The 20,091-nt window shown below is 40.0% G+C and overlaps 1 protein-coding gene and 1 long non-coding RNA gene across 4 annotated transcripts in view; one reads left to right on the top strand and one right to left on the bottom strand.

The window, feature by feature from the left end:
- Positions 1-20,091, bottom strand: part of LOC146525477 (uncharacterized) — an 87,469-nt gene that overhangs the window by 53,084 nt on the left and 14,294 nt on the right. The gene's annotated exons all lie outside the window — the stretch shown is intronic.
- Positions 501-3,560, top strand: pou4f1 (POU class 4 homeobox 1). The gene is made up of 2 exons (XM_085153850.1): positions 501-829; positions 1,288-3,560. The coding sequence occupies exons 1-2, from the start codon at positions 707-709 to the stop codon at positions 2,269-2,271; spliced, it is 1,107 nt and encodes a 368-aa protein (XP_085009976.1). The 5' UTR covers positions 501-706; the 3' UTR covers positions 2,272-3,560.

The raw sequence follows: 20,091 nt of genomic DNA on the forward strand, positions 1-20,091 counted from the left end.
GCCAAGAACTACTGGAAAACCATACAACTTTTACAATAAAAAATACATTATTAAAATTGTTTAATATGTCTATACCGATGCCTACAAGCTTAAAATTGCTTATGTATTAATTTCATATTAAATATAGACCTCGTGTTTTTGTGTGTATATTTTCTCTAATACTCGATTGGAAACAACTTTCTGAAATCAGACGTCCAGCCTAAAATAGACAGATGCTCAATTCTGCGGCATCAAGTCAGTGTTATTCGGCCTCCAGTTAAAAGATAAGGCCTACAGGAACTGGGAACGGCGAGGTTCTGTGGCTGGGAGTAGAGGAGTGAGCCCTTAAAAAACGCAGGCATCCAGTCTCCAGATGTTATTGCCTGCCCTGTGAGCAGTTTTTATCTGTCAGCCTGTTCACTGTTCTGGCAGTTTATGTCTCGCGAGAGCAGCCGAGCACGGGCTTGACGAGATCTGAGGCGCTCAGGTGTAAGAGCCTCTCTCATCCCCAGCAGTGGGAAACAGTAGACAGATAAGTGCGTCTGAGAGACTGCAGGCATCTCTGTGATCTCCGGGCTCAAGGCTGCACTCGGCGCACTATACAGCGAACTACACTGCGTCATTACTGGATAGGCAAAGGATCACTCTGTGTCTGTGATTGTTTTCTAGCTCTTGTAGCCGTTATCCCCCTTCTTTCCGTGCACTTTAATTGGAGAAGCTCGCCAAGATGATGTCCATGAACAGCAAACAGCCGCACTTCGCCATGCATCCCTCTTTACCCGAACACAAGTATACCACCCTGCATTCCAGCTCGGAAGCTATAAGGAGAGCCTGTCTGCAAACTCCACAGGTAAACCATCCCCGAAAACTTTCGCTTTGTCCTTGTTTTTTTTTTCTTTTTTTTTTTGTTACTTGCCTAAGCTGCTTGCAGCACTGAGCGCTGTCTGTGCCTAATAACAAGGGCTGCTCCAAGGCACATTCAGCCAAGACGCGCACTTAATGTTTTTTTCATGTATTCCACAGCAATCACTGGAAGAGTCTGTGATCTTTTTGAAAGCATGCTCACGCAACGCCGGGCTTTACTGTTTTTGTATTAATTTTTATGACTTGCCGCTTCTGAAGGAATACTCCGACTCTGTTATGTGTCGCCAAAAGTCCCGACTGACAGATTCATTTATGCTTTTTTCTTTTTTTCTGTCGCCTTCCTTTCTTCTTCACGTCCTTTCCCATTTCTTACTCATTTTGAAAACCTTCATTCTCCCCCTCTCTTTCTTTCTGTCTTTCTTTTTTTACACCCCCCTCTTGCAGTTACAGAGTAACATATTTGCAAGCCTGGATGAGACGCTGCTGGCTCGGGCTGAGGCTTTGGCGGCCGTGGACATCGCCGTGTCCCAGGGCAAGACGCACCCGTTCAAGCCCGACGCCACCTACCACACGATGAGCACGGTGCCATGCTCGTCGACATCCACCGTGCCACTAGCCCACCACCATCATCACCATCACCACCACCACCACCAGAACCTGGAGCCACCGGACATCATGGACCACATCAGCTCGCCGTCTCTCAGCTTAATGTCCAGTGCGCACGACGTGGCGGGCGGCGGAGGTGGCGGTGGCGGCGGAGGTGGCGGTGGTGGGCTCATCTCCACCTCTGCTCACCCGCACTCTCACATGCACGGTTTGGGTCACCTCTCCCACCAAGCTATGAGCATGAACTCACCTCTCACCCACCACGGGCTCTTACCGGGCCATCACGGGGGAGGTCAAGGCGGCCCTGGGCTCACAAACAACGGACTTCCCTCCATTAATGACTCGGACACAGACCCAAGGGAGCTGGAGGCTTTCGCGGAGCGCTTCAAACAGCGGAGGATCAAGCTGGGGGTGACACAGGCGGACGTGGGCAGCGCTTTGGCTAATCTCAAAATCCCCGGCGTTGGATCACTGAGCCAAAGTACAATTTGTCGATTCGAGTCTTTAACTCTCTCCCACAACAACATGATTGCGCTCAAACCCATCCTCCAGGCCTGGCTAGAAGAGGCCGAGGGGGCCCAAAGGGAAAAAATGAGCAAACCTGACATTTTCAACGGAGGAGAAAAGAAACGCAAGAGGACCTCGATAGCAGCCCCAGAAAAGAGGTCTTTGGAAGCTTACTTCGCTGTACAGCCTCGACCGTCGTCTGAGAAAATAGCAGCTATAGCTGAAAAGTTGGACCTGAAAAAAAATGTGGTACGAGTGTGGTTTTGTAACCAAAGACAGAAGCAGAAGCGGTTGAAATTTTCCGCCGCTCACTGATGGGCGAGGAAGAGAAGTTAAAAAAAAATTGAAAAAAAACAAAAAAGTTGTGTGACTGAATTTGGGGACCAAGGGACACCGAGACACCATTTTCAGTCTTTTGTCTCCAGCGATTTTACACGCTGGTGCACAAGGACTTTAGATACCCATTTTATGAGGCTTCATATATCCTGTTTATTTTCACGTTATCGGTGAATGTGAAGTATGCAAATAACAGATTACACAAACTTGGCTCAGATGTTACCAGGGAAAAGTTTAGCGACGTCGACATTGCCTTTTTCAATAAAAGAAAACAAAAGAAAAAAACTTGTGGAAAGAGGTAATTTGCTCGATACTATAGCGAGTTATTTTCTCCGAATAGGCCTGTTATTTTGAAGTATAGCCATTTACGAATTACCTCACTGATTGTTAAATGTGGTTTGGGTTTGATCTTTTCTGTCGTTGATATAGACTAAGTCATGACTGTTCATTTATTCATCCGTTCATTTATTCTTATTTGGAGGCTGCTACGAACTGAAATTTAGTTGCAAACTTTTTATGGCTATCGGAAAAAGAATTATTTTTCAGGCCTGCATGAAATCCTAATTCACGGGAAGTAATTTAGCCTGTGTGGGCTGTCACATCTGCAGATATATTTATTTTGAATTTGCACAAAGGACCCTTTAGGTTTCTAGATCGGCTATGTCGAAATGCGTTTGTATATACAGACATCACTTTATCACTTACCAGAGGTGAGCTCCTGTGTTCTGGAAACAAAATTAATAAGGGGGAGGGGGTCTATCTGCACCATTGGCATCACTGGGAAAAGTTTCAGACAGATCAGAGCATGATAGCTCTGTCTGCATCACCAAGGAGAGATCGAAATCAATAAAAGGGGTTTTTCGTTCTTTCATGTGTTTCAGTTTGCAGTGCAAACACTCTATGCATTGGAAGAAGAATCACTGCATAGCCTACAGCAGAGTTGTCTACTGCTAGACCTTATTTTGTGGATGGTGTAAGTCACTGTTTAATGCCTGTTTTCACATTGAGATCACCACGTTGTTTGTCGTGTTAACTGTTACGGAAACGTTGTGTAAGTAATATTTTACTTTGTGCACAAAAGTATGTTTACAAAAACTGCGGCGACATGTGCATCATGGAGAAAATGTCCCACTGTCTCCTTCCCTCTTTCACAACTTCTCCACTCTCCTCTGTTGTCCTCTTACTTTCATTGGTACTATTCATCCTGTAAGCCAAATCCAACAGGGAGGTGTGTTCCAGCAATCTTCTAATAAATCAAAGAAAGAAAACTGTGCTTTTCCTGGTTGTGATTCGGCCTGCACGGCACACGATTATCAAGGTTACTGCTGGTGCAATAGTTTAACGCATTACTATGGCCACGTGATAAAGCGTTTGGTATGGTTTTAAATGGCGTAGCTTTATTCTAATCAGCGATATAAAACTCATTATAATGGTCGTATATACATTTGCCTAATTTTAGAGGATAATATTAAAGTTTGAAGTTTAACTTTTGAAAGTTAGATGCGTATAATTTTACATTTTTGTGCCGTTAGTTTCTCTATTATTATTATTATTATTATTATTATTATTATTATTATTATTATTATATAAACTAATATAAGTTTTACTTAAAATGTTTGTTTGTTTTTTCTATATTATACTCATAATATTTATTTGGTATAGTAAGTAAATTGCGCGGCTGTATTTTAGTTGCCCTTACCTTTTATTTAAACATCTGGACATAAAATAGGATGAATTAATAAGTAATAGGCTGTTAAAGGAAAAAGTTTTCTTCCTATATTGACACAGGCCCAACAATCAACATTTAATGAAGTTTCAATGTAGAATAACTGAGCACTGACACCAGAGAGAGAGAGAGAGAGAGAGAGAGAGAGAGAGAGGGTGAGAGAGAGAGAGAATGAGAGAGAGGGAAAAAAGAAAAAGAGAAGTTGATTTGCTTTTTTAAAATGATCACTGTGTGACCTCTACCCCCTCCAAATATTTCTGTTCACTCCTAACTTGCAGATAAGCTATATCATTTTTTTTGTGGGGCTTCACGTTCGGCTGCATTCATAAAGAGGAATTTTTAAGAGCATGTAATGCAATATTAATCGCGATTTGCTGATATAAAATGCAATATTTTCAGACAGCTTTCGGGGGTTTCAGGGGAAGCAGGCGGATGAAGGAAGTCGCTGTTAAATAGCAGAGAAAGCTGCTCTTTATTGCTTTTCTTTAGCTTTTGGCTACACGGACAGAAGACAGCGAATCCTTAACGTAAGTAAAATACTTTTTTGTTGAATTTTTTGTTTGGTCATTTGTAACTTTTTTTTTCTTTTTTAAAGATTAGCATAGACGTATGTTATTTTGAATAAAAAAATTTCTTCTGCAATTGCTTTTCCATTTAAATTGTAACAGGTCTGCTTTGTGGCGTTCCCCACTGCTAGCCTTATTCCACTACTTCATTCGTTCAATTCTGTAAAACATAATTTTGTAAATCTAATTTAAAAATTGAGGAAAATTGTGAAAAAATAATAAGAAATTTGTTTTCGTTGTGAGAATATTTTTCGAAACGCTGTTCTTTCGCGACACAGACTTTCTAGGAAAAAAGAAAAGAATGAATGAAATGTAAAAAAACAAAAAAAAGCTATTTGCTCATTTAGTGATATTGCAAATTTCTGTCAGAGGTTGCCGCTATCACAGAGTCCTTTTTGTTGCATTGTTACGAAATAGTACAGCTATTATATATATATATATATATATATATATATATATATATATATATATATATATATATATATATATACAATGGCTTAAAAGTTTCACCACCTCATACCATCTACTGAGAGTAACGCAACACCGCTGGCACTGAACACACTCCACGCGCAGCACCACACACGCCACATGGCAATCATTTCAGCACCACGAACAGCTCCGTTGGCGGATTGAAGAGTAATACATTATTGAAAGCCTATATCAAACAGCTCTGGGGTGCTGTCTCTCTGCACAGGGGCTCTGGATGAAGTCGGACTGTCTGCCTGCACAATAGCCTCTAATATGTTAATGGCCGTAGGGGATGCCTGAGGTACCATCCCCAGCTGCCTCGCCTACCATATGTCAGCCCGTTACGACAGAGTCCTCTATTAATCAGGGGGATATTTCATCAGCAACCTCACCGATATCATAACCCTTAAAGTTCTATCAATAGTCGACCGTGATGGCGCCCGATCATAGGTTTCCTTAGTGCCTGGGCCTAAAAGAGCTGTCCTCCTATAATCGTGTCTAGATCGTTTGAGTTACCCCATCCCGTCCCATTTCACTGCAGGTGTCCCGTTTGAGCCTTGTTACAATGAAAAACTAGATTATTATTATTATTATTATTATTATTATTATTATTATTATTATTATTATTATTATTATTATTATTATGTAACAGTGCTAATCACCGCCTTTCTTTCCTCTTTTGTATTCTTGCATAGGCAGCGATGGATTAATCACGGGGCCTACCAAAGGATCTCATAACTTAATTCCTTCAGGCTACTAGTCAGGGGAGTAATTAATCTATACCGTGGATGTAAATAAGAGGAAATTGGATTCCTGACAGACGAAATGAGAGAGTCTCTGACACCACGTTGGCAAATAATGATTTCACCACACGTTATGGTAACGCAGGCGCTTAGATTTATGAGAGCACGACTTTTTAGTATAGCTCTGAGCGGAGGGGAGTGGGCCTACCCTAATCGTAGCTGTTAGACGCCCAGGTTAAGATGGATTAGATCATTAGAATTACAACACTTCGAGCTGAAAGTTAAAGGAAATGGAAAGCTCTAACATACTGCGTTGGTTAAGCTTTTTTCCCTTCTTCTCTTTTCTTGCTTTGACATCGTTACACCCAATTTATAGAGTTTCTTAAAACAACATCAGTAAAACATATCTAAGATAAGAGCTCCCAAGGAGGGACCCCGCTGATCTAACAATAAGCAAGAAGGAGGCCCTTTTGGACGGAAATGTCAAACCGGGGATGTGGATGCGTAGATCCCCCAGATCTGCACTCATTTCCCACTTATATTTGCTCAGTAATCCGCTGTGGCAGCCCTCCATCGCCCGGGACCTGGTTTGAGAGGCGATGCTGTTGACACAAGGGTATATTTCAATCACAGAGGGTTCAGAGTCAGACGCACAACTTATTTGTCTAATAAATCCGTCATTTAGTAAGAAAAATATTTGATCTTGAGGGGCTGACCTCTTGCCATGTAGCTACTGACAGATAAAAATGGGCAGCCTATGTATGCTTCACGGATATGCAAGTAGTCTGCATAGCATAAAGCGCAATTTAGATTCATATTTGTAAGGCGCCCAGTCAAAGCCCCCCCCCCCCCCCCCCCCCCACACACACACACACTTATTGTGGCATTTGCTGCCAGAAACTAGAGTTGGAAAACGGAAAAGGTTTTTTTTTCAGTGTTGAGGAGACAAAGGTGAACCAACTAAGAAGTCCAGACACTGACTAATTTTTATTTATTTTTAACATATATTTGTTTTCATAGTTTCATAGTATCATAGTTTTTTATGAATCACGTGCTTATAGCTCTGAAATAAAACATTTAACACACTGAACGTTTGTTTTGATTTAACAAACTATAAAAATAATGGAAGCACACACGCACACGCACACACACACACACACACACAAGCTAAATAAGTTCGCAGTTACAAAGCAGCTTGGACACTGCCAACAATTTGAATTTGGAAGCTATAAAAGTATGATGGCTTCAATTATAGGGGGCATTATAATCAGAACAGCTGGCCTGTGTGGAGTGCCAAATTGTCGTCTTGGTAGTACAGAGCGTCATTAGAAAAGTTTTTGTATTGTTGGACTCAAAGTTGCGAAATAAAAACTCTCAGTAGGGATTTTCATTGTATTCATACACTGTCCAAGTTTACCATGTGTTGGGTTTTTCAAATCAGTCTGCTTGTTTTTTTTGTTTTTTTTTGTTTTTTTTTGTAACCTAAAATTTTAAAACCCCTTAATTAAACTCTCTGAACAAGCAAACATGAATCTCAGGCTTTTAAACGGCTTAAAAGACTCCACACTGCCACTCCTTTCATCATCATGGCTCGAACATTTACTGCTTCTCCCGCTCACTGATCTTAATGGGCACATTTCCACCAGTTAGACGGTGTAACAGATGAAACGCCCTGATGTTATCGTTGACCGGAACCAACAAACAAAACAAAACAAAACAAAAAAACGCCCAACAAAAACAAAATGTACACGTGACTTTAAAATAAATACCTGAAATCACTTAGACAAATGTCAACCCAAACCTTTTGGCACATAACCAAGAAAAGTTCAAGTTAAACTGAGTACCTATAGGCGCCTATTATAATTTAGAGATTAGCGACGGTAGCCTGTATTCCTTACAGTAAAAATGATCCTTCTGTCATATTTGTGAGCTTTGGTACAACTCCAAATGTTACAAATTACCTGCAGTGATGACTGTGAAACCCAGAGGCATATCCAACACAAATCTAGCTGACTATATGGTTTAGCCTTGTAGCTTCTTGGCCCAAGCGTTTGACAGCTATTCTGACAAAGTGCATCACTAAAACATCAAAACACTTGTCAGTGTCTGCATGGTTCGTTGCGGGATTCTTCACCTCGTTCAGAAAGTATTACCACCTAAATGTCACTTTATGCAAAATCTGCCTCACCTAAATGCCATTTATTTCCCAATCCCTGCCTCCCGAGCCGCCATGGCCCCGGGCGGAGTGCTCTTTGAACCCTAGTATTGAACATATTTTCCTTCTCGTCATTATCCGCACGTGCAGCAGATAGAAAGTGCGCGGTAAAGAGAGGGGCGCGCGACCGGAAACGAAAGGAGAGCCTGCACGAGAACGGTTGACGTCCTATTACTTGAGATGCCTCTAAGTGGCCAATATTTTAAGCTTTTCGACAGTCATGAATAACAAGCGAAAGGGTTAGGGTTCGCGCTCAGGTCAGGGTTGTGTTCTCCTCTTATAGCGTTGAATGACTCTCGAAAAAAAGTGCTCTGTTGACGCGAAAATCGACGTGGCGTGTTTTAAATATTTCATAATAGACTGCTCGAGTCATGAAAATGTTTTACAAGTTGTCATAACCTGCCATACGGTAAAAATGATAAAATAAAATATAATTTTGCCATTAAAAATGTTTACCCGTTCCTTTAGCCTATTTGTTTATGGCCAGTAACTTTTGATAAGGTTCTCGTGCCCCTCTTGTCTTTAGTCACCATAAAACAGGCTCATCTTTAAAGTGAAACACAGTTAAATATTCCCGCAATGCAAACATATGTTGCTTTTTTTGACTGACACAACATCAATCCAACAAAGAGACAAACAGCGTATCGCATTTTTTACGTCGTCACAAGACATTTCGGACGGCAGAAAAATCTTAAAAGGTTTTTGAATTCGTTTATTTGTATTTACTTCTTTTATAGAAACATTGTCTTCAGTTTACTCTGAACTTGTATCCTAAATAGGTTTGAGAAGTGCAACACTTCTTATCGTACTAATGAGATACGCAGAAATGATCCTACTGATTTGTCGCTGACCTTGGTGCTGAACACGACAATAACAACATGCTTTCTGGAGAAAAATAGCATGTTTTTCAATTTAGGAATATGCTGAGCTTGAAAAATACATTGGATACTGATGTCTTTAAAGTAGTCAATTGGCTCACTTCAAACGCCTTCGGGAGATCATATGATGTGCATCTTCATAAATGTGAGACTATTTGAAGACAAAATTGCTGCGCAGCCGGTTAAAGCCACAAGTTGTTAAAACAGGCTGTCTTTCGAGGAACTAACTCGTCTTCTCAGGGTTCAGCTAAAACTTTTAAACGCTAGAGCTATTTTAGGGTTCATGCATTTACCCTTTACGTTTCCAGTTTCCAATTTAAAACAATAATGATATTCTGAATTTTTAATTTTAACTGTCTACTTCCGTTAAAATTGGTGTTCCACAATTTTAACGGAAGTAGACTTTTTTTTGTTGCTTTGTTTTGTTAACTGAGTTAACTTTGTCCTACATAGATTAAAATTTTTACAGATCTACTTCTTCGAGCATGAGCTGTGAGGGTATTTCATGTTCTTGTGAGTGGCCAGTTCCCCATTGGTAGATATTGAATATCTTCCTCTGTACACATAGACTTCGATAATGAGGAGTGTCGGCCACCGTTTGCCCGCCGCCACGCCATCAAATATTCATCACTGTTGATTAAACAGCCGGCAGCTGCCGATCGGCCGGGTGTCAAATTTGTATCCAGCTACCTCGCTACTCAGCCAGGCTGAATACAATGGATTTGCACTCTGAAATGTTCCACGAAATAATAGTTCACAAAGTGTGTATGTACGCCAAAGTGTGTATGTACACCAAAGTGTGCGTGGGGGAATATCAGTGGCACTCTTAAAATATAGCACGGCTTAAGCGTTTTTATCCTGACCATCAGCCAGAGCAGAGAGAAAAAAGTGATTGTGTGTGTGCGTGTGTGAGAGAGGTTATTGTGAGGCACGTTAAATATTTCATGAGTTGTTAGAGGTTGGAGTAGAGAGGAAAGACTGCCCAGGAAGGCTGGTTCAACTCATTTGCTGAACTCGAACTGGGAAGCATGGAGGGGGAGCAAATGTTGACACACACACACACACACACACACACACACACACACACACACACACACACACACACACACACACACACACACACACACAGGGAGAGAGAGAGAGAGAAAGAGTCTTTATTGGTTGAATAGGCATCCTCTTGAAAGCCAGTGACAATGTAAACAGGACAATTGCAGTAGTACTAGTAGCACATTTTCAGACAGTCCTTTCTCACGCTTGTCTTTCCCCTGTTTCCTCTGCCTCTAAAGGTGAAAACTCCACTTAGCTGTCCCACTTCAAAGTTCCACGGCTTATTTAGCATCTAACTGACATCTAATTGGATGACTGATGGCAATTTGATTCTCACTTCTCCCATAACAGGAAGAAAAAGCATGATTTTCTTACTTCCAACTGTTTTGACAACACAAAGGTACACATAGATAGATAGATAGATAGATAGATAGATAGATAGATAGATAGATAGATAGATAGATAGATAGATAGATAGATAGGTAAAATGTGCACAGATGCTTGGTCAGGCCACTAATAGGTATCTGTATTTTTCTGTTTAATACATCTGTGTCATGCGCTGTAGAAGACATTTAATAGAACCATGCAAAAACAGTCAGCATTTGACAGCAAGAGGTAGCGTCTCAGAGAAAGACTGAAAAGACAAAAAGAGAGCTCAGCTTACTGGCCATTGATCGCCTTTCTCTGATCCTATTAGCCTCTTGTTACCCAGACTGGAATATCATCCTCTGGATCCCCTTACTGGAATATCCAACTCATGACACAGTTGTTAGATCAGCACCTCAACCCGAATGTCGCCGATCGACCAGCCGGCAGTGAATAAAAATGAAAAAGGCTGCACTGACTAGTGGTCATGTCGCTCAAATGAGAAATCAAGACAGATCTTCTTTAGCAGAGTTTAAACGAATCAAAAGCTTGCAAGTAAAGGTGTTTTTTCTCAATGAAGCATTTCGCCAGGAACTGATAACTTTTTAGCACAAAGTTTCTCCTACAGTCAATAGACTCACCGCTACTACTTTACATCCCCATCACACAATACATTGTGTTGTAATCATCATCAGGCCCAAGAGACAGTCACTGGATGCCTCGAGGATCACATGTAAGTTCCAGCCATTTCTGATACCTTTCATCAATACCACATGTTCTAATATTGATTGTTATGTCTTCAGTGTCCCAACTTCGCACCTTGCAGGTCACACAGTGTGAAATCAGCTCTCCAGTTTGTTACTCCTGAGACCTCATTGGCTCCTCAAAAGACTGACAGCTTTGACAGGTGGAGCTGGAGTCGACTTTGACAAACTACTGATTAGCCTGTCACTCTGAATGGAGGAAAGCTGCGAACTATGTAAAATTCATTCACTCACTTCCTGCAAGCAGACTGACTGCATTATCTCACTGAGCTAGATAAATTGAGATGACTAATTATGCTTGAGTTATAAGCACCGATCACATTGATGCATCTGTGCAAGAGTTTCACTGCATAGTTTTGCTGGCATTTCAGTAATTATACGCCAGTTTGTTAATTAATGGGGTGTAATTATCTAGTGAATTAACAATGTGGATTATTAGTTTGTCCTACAGTTCTCCATAAAAGCAGAAAATAAATTCAGTTCTTGACTGTTTAAGTTTGTTTTGTTTTACCCATCAGATTTTTATGGGGCTGTATACTTTCATTCACGCAAAATAGCAAAACACAGAAATCTGCATGGCTTATTTATTCATGCCTGCCTGTGTCATAGCATCGATCTTTTAGGTGGTTATTAAACATCTGTCTACTGTGGAATGGAAAATTAGCAACACTGGATAACTGTAGCTCATTTACAGCTTGTTTGTCTTTTGATGATTGAATGTTTTACAAATACCTGACAAACCAATAAAACTTTCTCACTTAGTTCAGGTTCTTTACACATGTGTATGTGGTAGGCACATGTGCATACATGAGAACAGTCATTAATAAAAGGATGCGACAGCTCCACACATATAAAAACTATGAAAAAGGCTTACAAGAAGCTTTGTTAAAATGTTTAAATACATTGCTTTGCCAATTGAAGTACATAAAATGCACTAAAATTTAGAAAGAAATTTACTTTTTTTCCACATGTGGTATGGAATGTGAAATTATGTCACTGATATTTTTATATTTATGTTTTGTAATTAAGCTTAAATTCTTTCTAAATGCCAGCAGGGGGCGACTTTTCTGTAGAAGCCTACGAGAAAATAACTTTACGTCAATTTACTCTACGGTCAATTCAGTGAATACTTTTGCAATAAGGTTAGGGTCTCACCTGAAAGCTTTAAGTCTCATTAATACAACTCAACTATCATTTTGTAAATTATGCTCTTATTAAGACTAAAAAAAAAAAAAAAAAAAAAATGCCCATTGCCCTCAGTTTCAAAGTCAGATCACAGATCATGCCACTAACAACCAAGATGGTGATTTGACAAACATTAGACTTGAGACATTAAATTAGGATACCACAAACCAACTGGCACCTTTTCCATCTTTTGTATACAGTCTATGATATGTTGGAGCCAGTTACACCATCTTGGGGCTTACAACTGACAACTGACAAGTAATAATTGAAAATTGTTCACCTTGTCAAATTGTAATTTAATATAATTAGACATGTACAAATGAACATTTTAAAAATGTCGAAATTAATTAATCCAAGAAAACAGATGAACTGATCCTAAGATTAGCACGTACCTTGACACATCCTTTATCTCAAACCTGAGCAGACCAGACTACTGTTGATACCACCTCTAATTACCATGATTGACTGTTGTGCAATATTATCCGTCTGCCCCCCCCCCCCCCCCCCCCCCCCCCCCCCCCCCCCCCCCCCATGAAGAATCTGGAAGGAACCCTGGCCCACAAAGTCAGGATCCAAATATCAGCCACTTATTGACCAATGTGACAAATAGCGAGGGGGGGTGGGGGAGAGGTTCAGCAGTCTGGGGAGAGGGAAAGGTGAGGAGATAAAGTGTACCACTGAATAATTCAGAATGAAAACACAGAGGAAATCGATCACAAGACCAAAATCTGATATTAATAGCAGATTACACTATAATGTTGGGTGGGTGGTGCATGTGTGTGACAGACATGAAGAGAGTTATGGAGGTGACTAATTTACTGCGTGCCATGTGGATCACACTCACTTTGTGAACTCACTTGGCTTTCACTTTATGACTTTTAAAATAACCATCTGCACTGAAGTGTAATGTTCACTGTGTTAGTTAGACACTTAAGAGTTGCTAGGTAATTAGCAGTACATTGGATTTATAATTGCCTATCATGTGCCTTTATTGGTCAATTACACCCTCAAATCAAGTGACTCAGCCAAATGTAGCAGCCATATTATTACTCAATTAAAACAAATGCTCTCTGTGGTAGGGGGTTTGAGAGTGCAGGAGAGACAGGGTTGGGTGGGGCGCTCCAGATCCCCAATATATCATCAGGTAATTAATATTTTCATTAACTCCCTCTCTGTTGAGCTGCGACCTGACTCTGATCGTTTCATTTCCCCTCCATGGGTTCGATACTGTAGTGGCGCCATAATTAGTTTGATTTATATCTAGCTCCTGTAATGAAGGAGATCGCTCGTTCCTTCCTCTTCCTTCTGCTGCAGCTCTGCCTGCACTCTTCTAATGTCCAATACGTAAGCCAGACTGGACATGGAAGCTATAGGCCTCTGTGTATTGAGACAGCTCATGAACAAGATGCATAGACATGGTTTATGAAAAATTCACACCGGGATCTTAGAAGTGAGGACAAGCCTGTGTGTAACACGGCAAGGAAACATGGCTTATTAAAGATTGAAGCACACATGATGTACACATATGATTTTTTTTTTCTTTTGGTCTCAAAGTTGAAATTCTTGATACTAGTACCCCCCAAAACAATAGGGATTAATAGAAAACATGATACTGGAAGCTATCAATGGCCTCATGAGGATTACATCTTTGTTGGTAATCTCAAATTGGTGCAAACTGTAAGATTTGGTTTATTAAAAAATATATTTAAGGTTGCACATATCATATCATTTGTAGATAAATATAGATCTCAGGTCAATATCTGCAGCCATGATGTTTTTTGTGTGTAACGTATACAGTGCAATCCATATGAGCTACAGGACTTCAGTGGCTTTACACTCAGCAGGGTACCACAGGAGAGCACATGAATGATTTCAGCATTAATAATGCTCCATTGATTATTGTTCTGCTGTTTAAAGGTGAATGGCAAAGCTTTCCGAGCAGCAGGGGAGAAAGAGACCCGTGTGTCTCAGGGAAGGCCTAATTTACATTTTGGAAAGTGCACCTTATTCCCGGGGGATCAGCCTATCATTTTCAGCCAATACTAACTCTGAACTTTCTTTGTTGTGAAAGACTCACCGGTCCTTTACACACAGGCTGCATTGTGGATGCTTAGCTATTTTTTTTTCATGCAGCTAGTGTGCTGTTAAAAACACATGTCCGAATCCAGATTGTAAATTTGGATGAACTGGTTGCATGGATGGTAGTAAAATGCTAAGCATTAGGAGAATATTAAGAAATATTAATGCATTTTAATTATAATAGCCAGTTTGTTCCATTTTCTTCTATAAACTGCAGCGAAGCATGTTCGTTAGGAGGCCTGAGTTCAATAAGGCAGTAAGTTTCAAGGTTGGTTTTCCCCCTGTAGTCTGACTCCAGTTTTTTTTTTGCTGAACACATAATTCCTGGGCATGATTGGACTGCAACCGATCTATGGCCCATTTCAGAGGCAAGCTTCCTCTTTTAAAGAAAGGAGCAGAAAGCTCTTGCCAACAACTGCCCTCCAGCTAGCTCTGCATTAAGGTTATCTCAGTTTCAAGATTTTTAGAAAGGTAATCGTCAGCATAATACGCAGAGCTCAACACGTGAAAATGAAGCAACTTTCTCTTGATCCTACAGCGTTTGCTTCAGGAGACACAGCCTACAACATGGGTGTGGGTGTAAGTGTCAGTGGGATTTTTTTGACTGACTGACCGAATGAATAAATATTAATTGGTATATATGCATTTCTCAGGCAAAATATCTAAACCACCTACATAATATTTGTGAGTCCCCCTTGTAACGACCTGTGGCAAGTTACCTCTGCTATCAACCAAATATTATCAAGGACATTTTATTTGTGCTGTTGCTCTCCGGGATCAATATGTACCACCAAACAACTGAAAAAACGGCAATGACAGGAAACACTACGCGTTCTCTTCCCAGGTTTCATAAGAGCCAGAGCTAAGCGGGTGGAAACATAAAGATAATCTTCAGTGCCACATAAAAAGGAGCCAAATTAGCTAGCTAGCCAGACTGTCCATCTCAGCATCTCTCAGGCACATTTAGCGAGCACTGAATGCAGCTCTTTCTACCATTTCCCCTTACTCAATTATTGATGATAATTATCATGGCGTGCTTAGTCTGCACCATAACAATATATTCTTAACAAGAAACAAGTTTGTGGGCATTTTCTCAAATAATCTTTTTTCCTTATGAGCCACTCTTGTTGTTTTTTTTTCTTGTTTCCTTTTTTGCATGTGATCTTTTTTAGTGGCTACAAAGTCACATGATCAAATGAGGGGACACTTTTAAGAAGCAAAGGTTGATAACATCAGGAAATTTGCATAAGGGTTGCTCCGAGAAGCCTGCAGTATGTTGATTAATATAGTAAGTAAAAAATTATGTAAGTATTATTTTGTCATAAATATCTACTTATTTATTTCATTTGAAACAAGAAATGCATTTTTTTTAGTAAATAAACAGAAAAAGAGTTAGGAATGAGGATATCTAACAATAAAAGTAAGAATTAAAAAAAGACTTATCTTATTATGTCTTACAGGTTAATAGTTTTTTAAAGACAAGCTTACCCAACCAATAGATTCACTGAAATCCCACCACAGGTTTGATACCTGTATATCGAAAGGTCACTGTAATGCTGAACATCACTGGCCTTGACAAGATCATAATCAGGACAAGGAAAGAGAGATGAAACTGCAAAAATGTAAAATATGTCACCCAACAAGCAGCATGCTCCATGTATGTAACCCTGTTCTACATAAGAACACAGACAAAAGTAGCACAAACTAAACAGCTTTCTCTCTCCTGATTATGATCTCGGCCTTTTCTGTCCTCTATTTCCCCTTCCATTTCAGTGGAAGGCCCTAGCTTGCTTCTTCCAGCGCCGCAGGGCATGGAGCTAGCCGGCGGTGAGTTTCCATCAATTAGTGCAACCCCGCGGCCTCATGGCAGAACCCACCTTTGACTGCAGAGAGATATTGATTAGTTCAGCTGCACTGTCAGGTCTGGAGTGAGCAGGGCCGGGTGATCCAAGGCCTTCACCGGAGACAAGATCATGTCGAGTTTCTGACACATGTAAGCACACACATATAACACACAACCACATGCATGGCAAGGCAAGCATGTACACACACACATACACACAAAACTATACACCCATATAAATGCAATGAAATGTGCTCTCTCAGATGACTGCAAGGTGAGAGAGAGGGAAGATAAGAGGAGAAGTCCACAACAGTTGCTTGTCAGAGAGCGTGATGGCTGAGAACTGACAAGTGCTTGTTAGTTTTTTTCTAATCCTGCTAGAGTTCCTATGAAAACAACAAGCTGGAGAGCCTCCAGACTCACATAAAGATGAAATATCACCAGTAAAAACTATATGCTGTATATATCTATAAAAAAGCTCTTGAATACGGTTCTCACCCAAACAACAGTGCATTTATTTCATGTAAACTAGAGCTGGTGATGAAAAACACAACGTTGAGAGAGCAAGAGCAACCGAAGGACACAAAGAAGAAACGTTTGTCTCTAATGCAATACAACATGCTGTGCTTCTATAAACAAATAGCAGTTTAACTTTTATAGTTATAATGGTAACATTATACATATGAAAAACAGCACATAAACAGGAATAGTAAGATCATTAACAAAAAAAACCCCCTATCTGACAGCTGGAGGCCCAATAAAATAGATCTGGATCTGCTTGTTATTATATATATATATTAGTTCTTAAAAAAATTGAACTCTTCAAATGCTGACAAAACCTTTGTGTTCTTTAGATTTCTTTGCAATGATGCAATCAACTGCAAATCCACAGGTACTGACCTGTGGAAATAATTCTTTTTGTATTCTACTTCTTGGCTGATAAACTTAAAAAAAAACCCCACTCTACTGAAGGAATCTCAAGGCCACAACACTGAAGATTTATTTGTACAGCTGGCACTTAAATCCAGCAGTAGCGTATTATTCCAGCTTATCACTCTGGCAGAACCAAGTACACTCCAGACTCAAATATGCATATACAGGATGTTCTATGTTAAGTACAGACCAGATATGCATCCAGTAACAGTGACACATATAATAATAATAATAATAATTTGTCCAAGAGAACTGTAAGAGAACACTGAAGGCATGCTGCTTTCTTAAAGTACACAAAATACACACGATTTATGATACCAACCTTGCTTAAGTCATTTTGTTTTACACAGATTTAGTTACTAAACTAAACTGAACTAAACAATGCTTTTGTGCAGCAGTAACAAACTATAGGATCAGATAAGTGATGAATTTCTGAGTTGCTGTTGAACTTCGACATCTGTGTGACTGTCAAACACCAGTCGGTAGCTGCTGAGAGCACAAGTTCAGCAGCAAAGTGTTCCGGGGATCCAGGCAGACATCTTTTTTGCAACCACAGATATTACCTCCCTGGTGGCCTCAAAACAGAATGCAGTTTTAAAGCATGTCTGGATTAGTTTCACTTGTAAAACTAGAAGCTACACCAATCTTTCAAAGGTTGAAATGGACTGAATTTAGCTCTCTCTAATAAATAGCTTACATCTTGTTTTAAATCTATTTTTAAACCAAATCAACATTACATTAAAAAGTGTCATGAAATTTGAATGCACCTTTTAAACTAAGCTAGCTAAGCATCTAGCTTTAACAGCTAACTACCAAAAAACGATCAATTTGTAGGAATATCATCCCGAGCACCCTCAAAAAGCTGAAAGGGTGTGAAAGCCACATTACTAAAAGTCTTAAACCGCTTCACTTTATTTCAACATACAAATATAATGCATTAAGATTTCACGCAATATTTCAGTGAAGTGGTGACTAAATGACCAAATTATACAGTCATAAAGAAAATATCACTAATGCATCCCCCTTTTACTAAACAAGAGCTGAACTAAGAGCTGCTAAAGGAACAGCTATAACCACTGTGACTAAATAAAACCTCCCACCTCGTCACAGAGAAAAAAACCACATGCTCTGAGGACATTCACTAGTTGCCCAGTGTAAATCTGCCCAGGACTGTTATTTGCTGTCTCAGAACTTAGTCCTTCCAAACCTGAATGCGGTGTAAAGCCTTTATCTGCAGCACAACAGTGTTTAGAGCAAAGGGGTGATCACATAACTTCCTGTCTCCTTTCTGCTTTGTGGAAGCATGAAGTTACTGAACTGAACCCCCCCTGCAGTTTTTTGCTCTCTGTTGGTTAAATAAGCCATTTCACCTTCTTTTCACCCCCCTCGATCTGCTCACACGAGCTGTCATTCCATTACACTGAGATGTCGAGTGTTTCTGGGGTTTTTTCTGAGGCGAATTCTCATCCTTTACGTCAGTCAAGTATTGCACAACAGATATTAAACATTGTGCTTGTTAAGAATTCTTGAATTACGCTAGAATCCCTTTGAATATAACATATTCTACCATATTCTTCCCTTAAATGTTTTTTTTCCTGTTCTTTCATAAATCACCATTCCTTTTTAATTATTAGTGATCTATCAGAGGAATAGCAAGTCATGAATGTCAAGTCAGTAGTAGGAATCATCTGGGCTGTCCGCCTGTAATTTGCACAATCTGGACGGCGTCATTTCTGTGCCAAAAATGTATATCCCTGCTCAAATTGAATGTGTCGCCTCATTGCTTCGTGGGCCAGTAGGGCAGAGGAATGGTCATAATTGAAGGGAGAATTAGCAAAACCTTAAATATATGGCAGGTGATATATCATTACCCATAGACTTGACCCTACCTGACCCCTTCCTACTCCCATGTGGTTTCCTGCTCAGGCTGGTGTGCGGTAGGCAAAGGGGGCCTCTGCTGCCTCTCAAGCAGCTAAATCAACAGCGTCTCGCCACAACTTGCATTGGAGTGTTTTGCTTGAACGGTTTCATGAAAAACTAATCATCTGTTCATCGTGGAGATCAAACATACACCGAATGCAATGATCAGGAAAAGCAATCTGATAATGCTTGAAGAGTCAGTAGTCCAGATATAATAATTTCCAGATTAAAAACGTTCCTCCCCTCCTCCTTATGGCTCATCCCTGGGCCTCCTCTCAGCTTTTATGCCCTCATCGAAGTTCAAGCAAGAAAGGAAAATTGTTATCATGTTTGTAATTGCTGCTCAATAGGCTGATGCGCAGCCACAGCCTATCTCCATTTCCACATTGTTGAAAGAGCGACAATGTGGAAACTCCATTTCCGAACATTTGTCAAAGAGCGATAACCAAACCTTATCAAGACTCATTTGTATTCTGTGTTCCTCTGAAAACACGCAACTAAAAAACTCCAATTCGATTTCATAATAATATTTTATTCCCAGAGTGCAAGTTAAATTTACTCTAACCTTAATAAAATATGTTATAAGTTATACAGAAAAAAAAGCGAACACTGTCTTTCAAGGAGCCCTATTGAAATGTCTAATATTGATATGTCGTCTTTGATCTCGTACCATACCATTTTCAAGCTTCACATAAAGAATGCAGTAATTACAAGAGACGTTATTGACAATCAGACCACCCAGCCATACTCAGGTATCTATTTCCATTTTTAAAGGCGACATGTGAACAAATGTAGGGTCAAGGCAATCTTCCTCCTTCTCTAATAACCTGCTAAAAAATGGGATGAGAAAGTTTTACACTGACTGCAGAAAAGTTGTTTCAAGGAAACCATTTAAAGTTGGCCAGTATCAAGGTTCCCTAGAGATCAGAGGAGAAAAAAGATGATTTATTATGTACAGAGATTCTCTCAAGCTTAAAACAATTACCTGCAGATGCCCCATAAGCAAATAAAGTGAAAATAAATAGTAGCTGTGTAATGTTTGATTCACCCGCTGAACATAATAACA

This window comes from Neolamprologus multifasciatus, chromosome 1 (genome assembly GCF_963576455.1).
Source record: "Neolamprologus multifasciatus chromosome 1, fNeoMul1.2, whole genome shotgun sequence".
In the NCBI taxonomy this organism is placed as follows: Eukaryota; Metazoa; Chordata; class Actinopteri; order Cichliformes; family Cichlidae; genus Neolamprologus; species Neolamprologus multifasciatus.

Excerpts from the sequence above, each read along its gene's own strand:
- pou4f1 (XM_085153850.1), top strand. The coding sequence starts at position 707 with ATGATGTCCATGAACAGCAAACAGCCGCACTTCGCCATGCATCCCTCT. Across the intron at positions 830-1,287 it reads CCTGTCTGCAAACTCCACAG|TTACAGAGTAACATATTTGC; the intron begins GTAAACCATCCC and ends CCCCTCTTGCAG.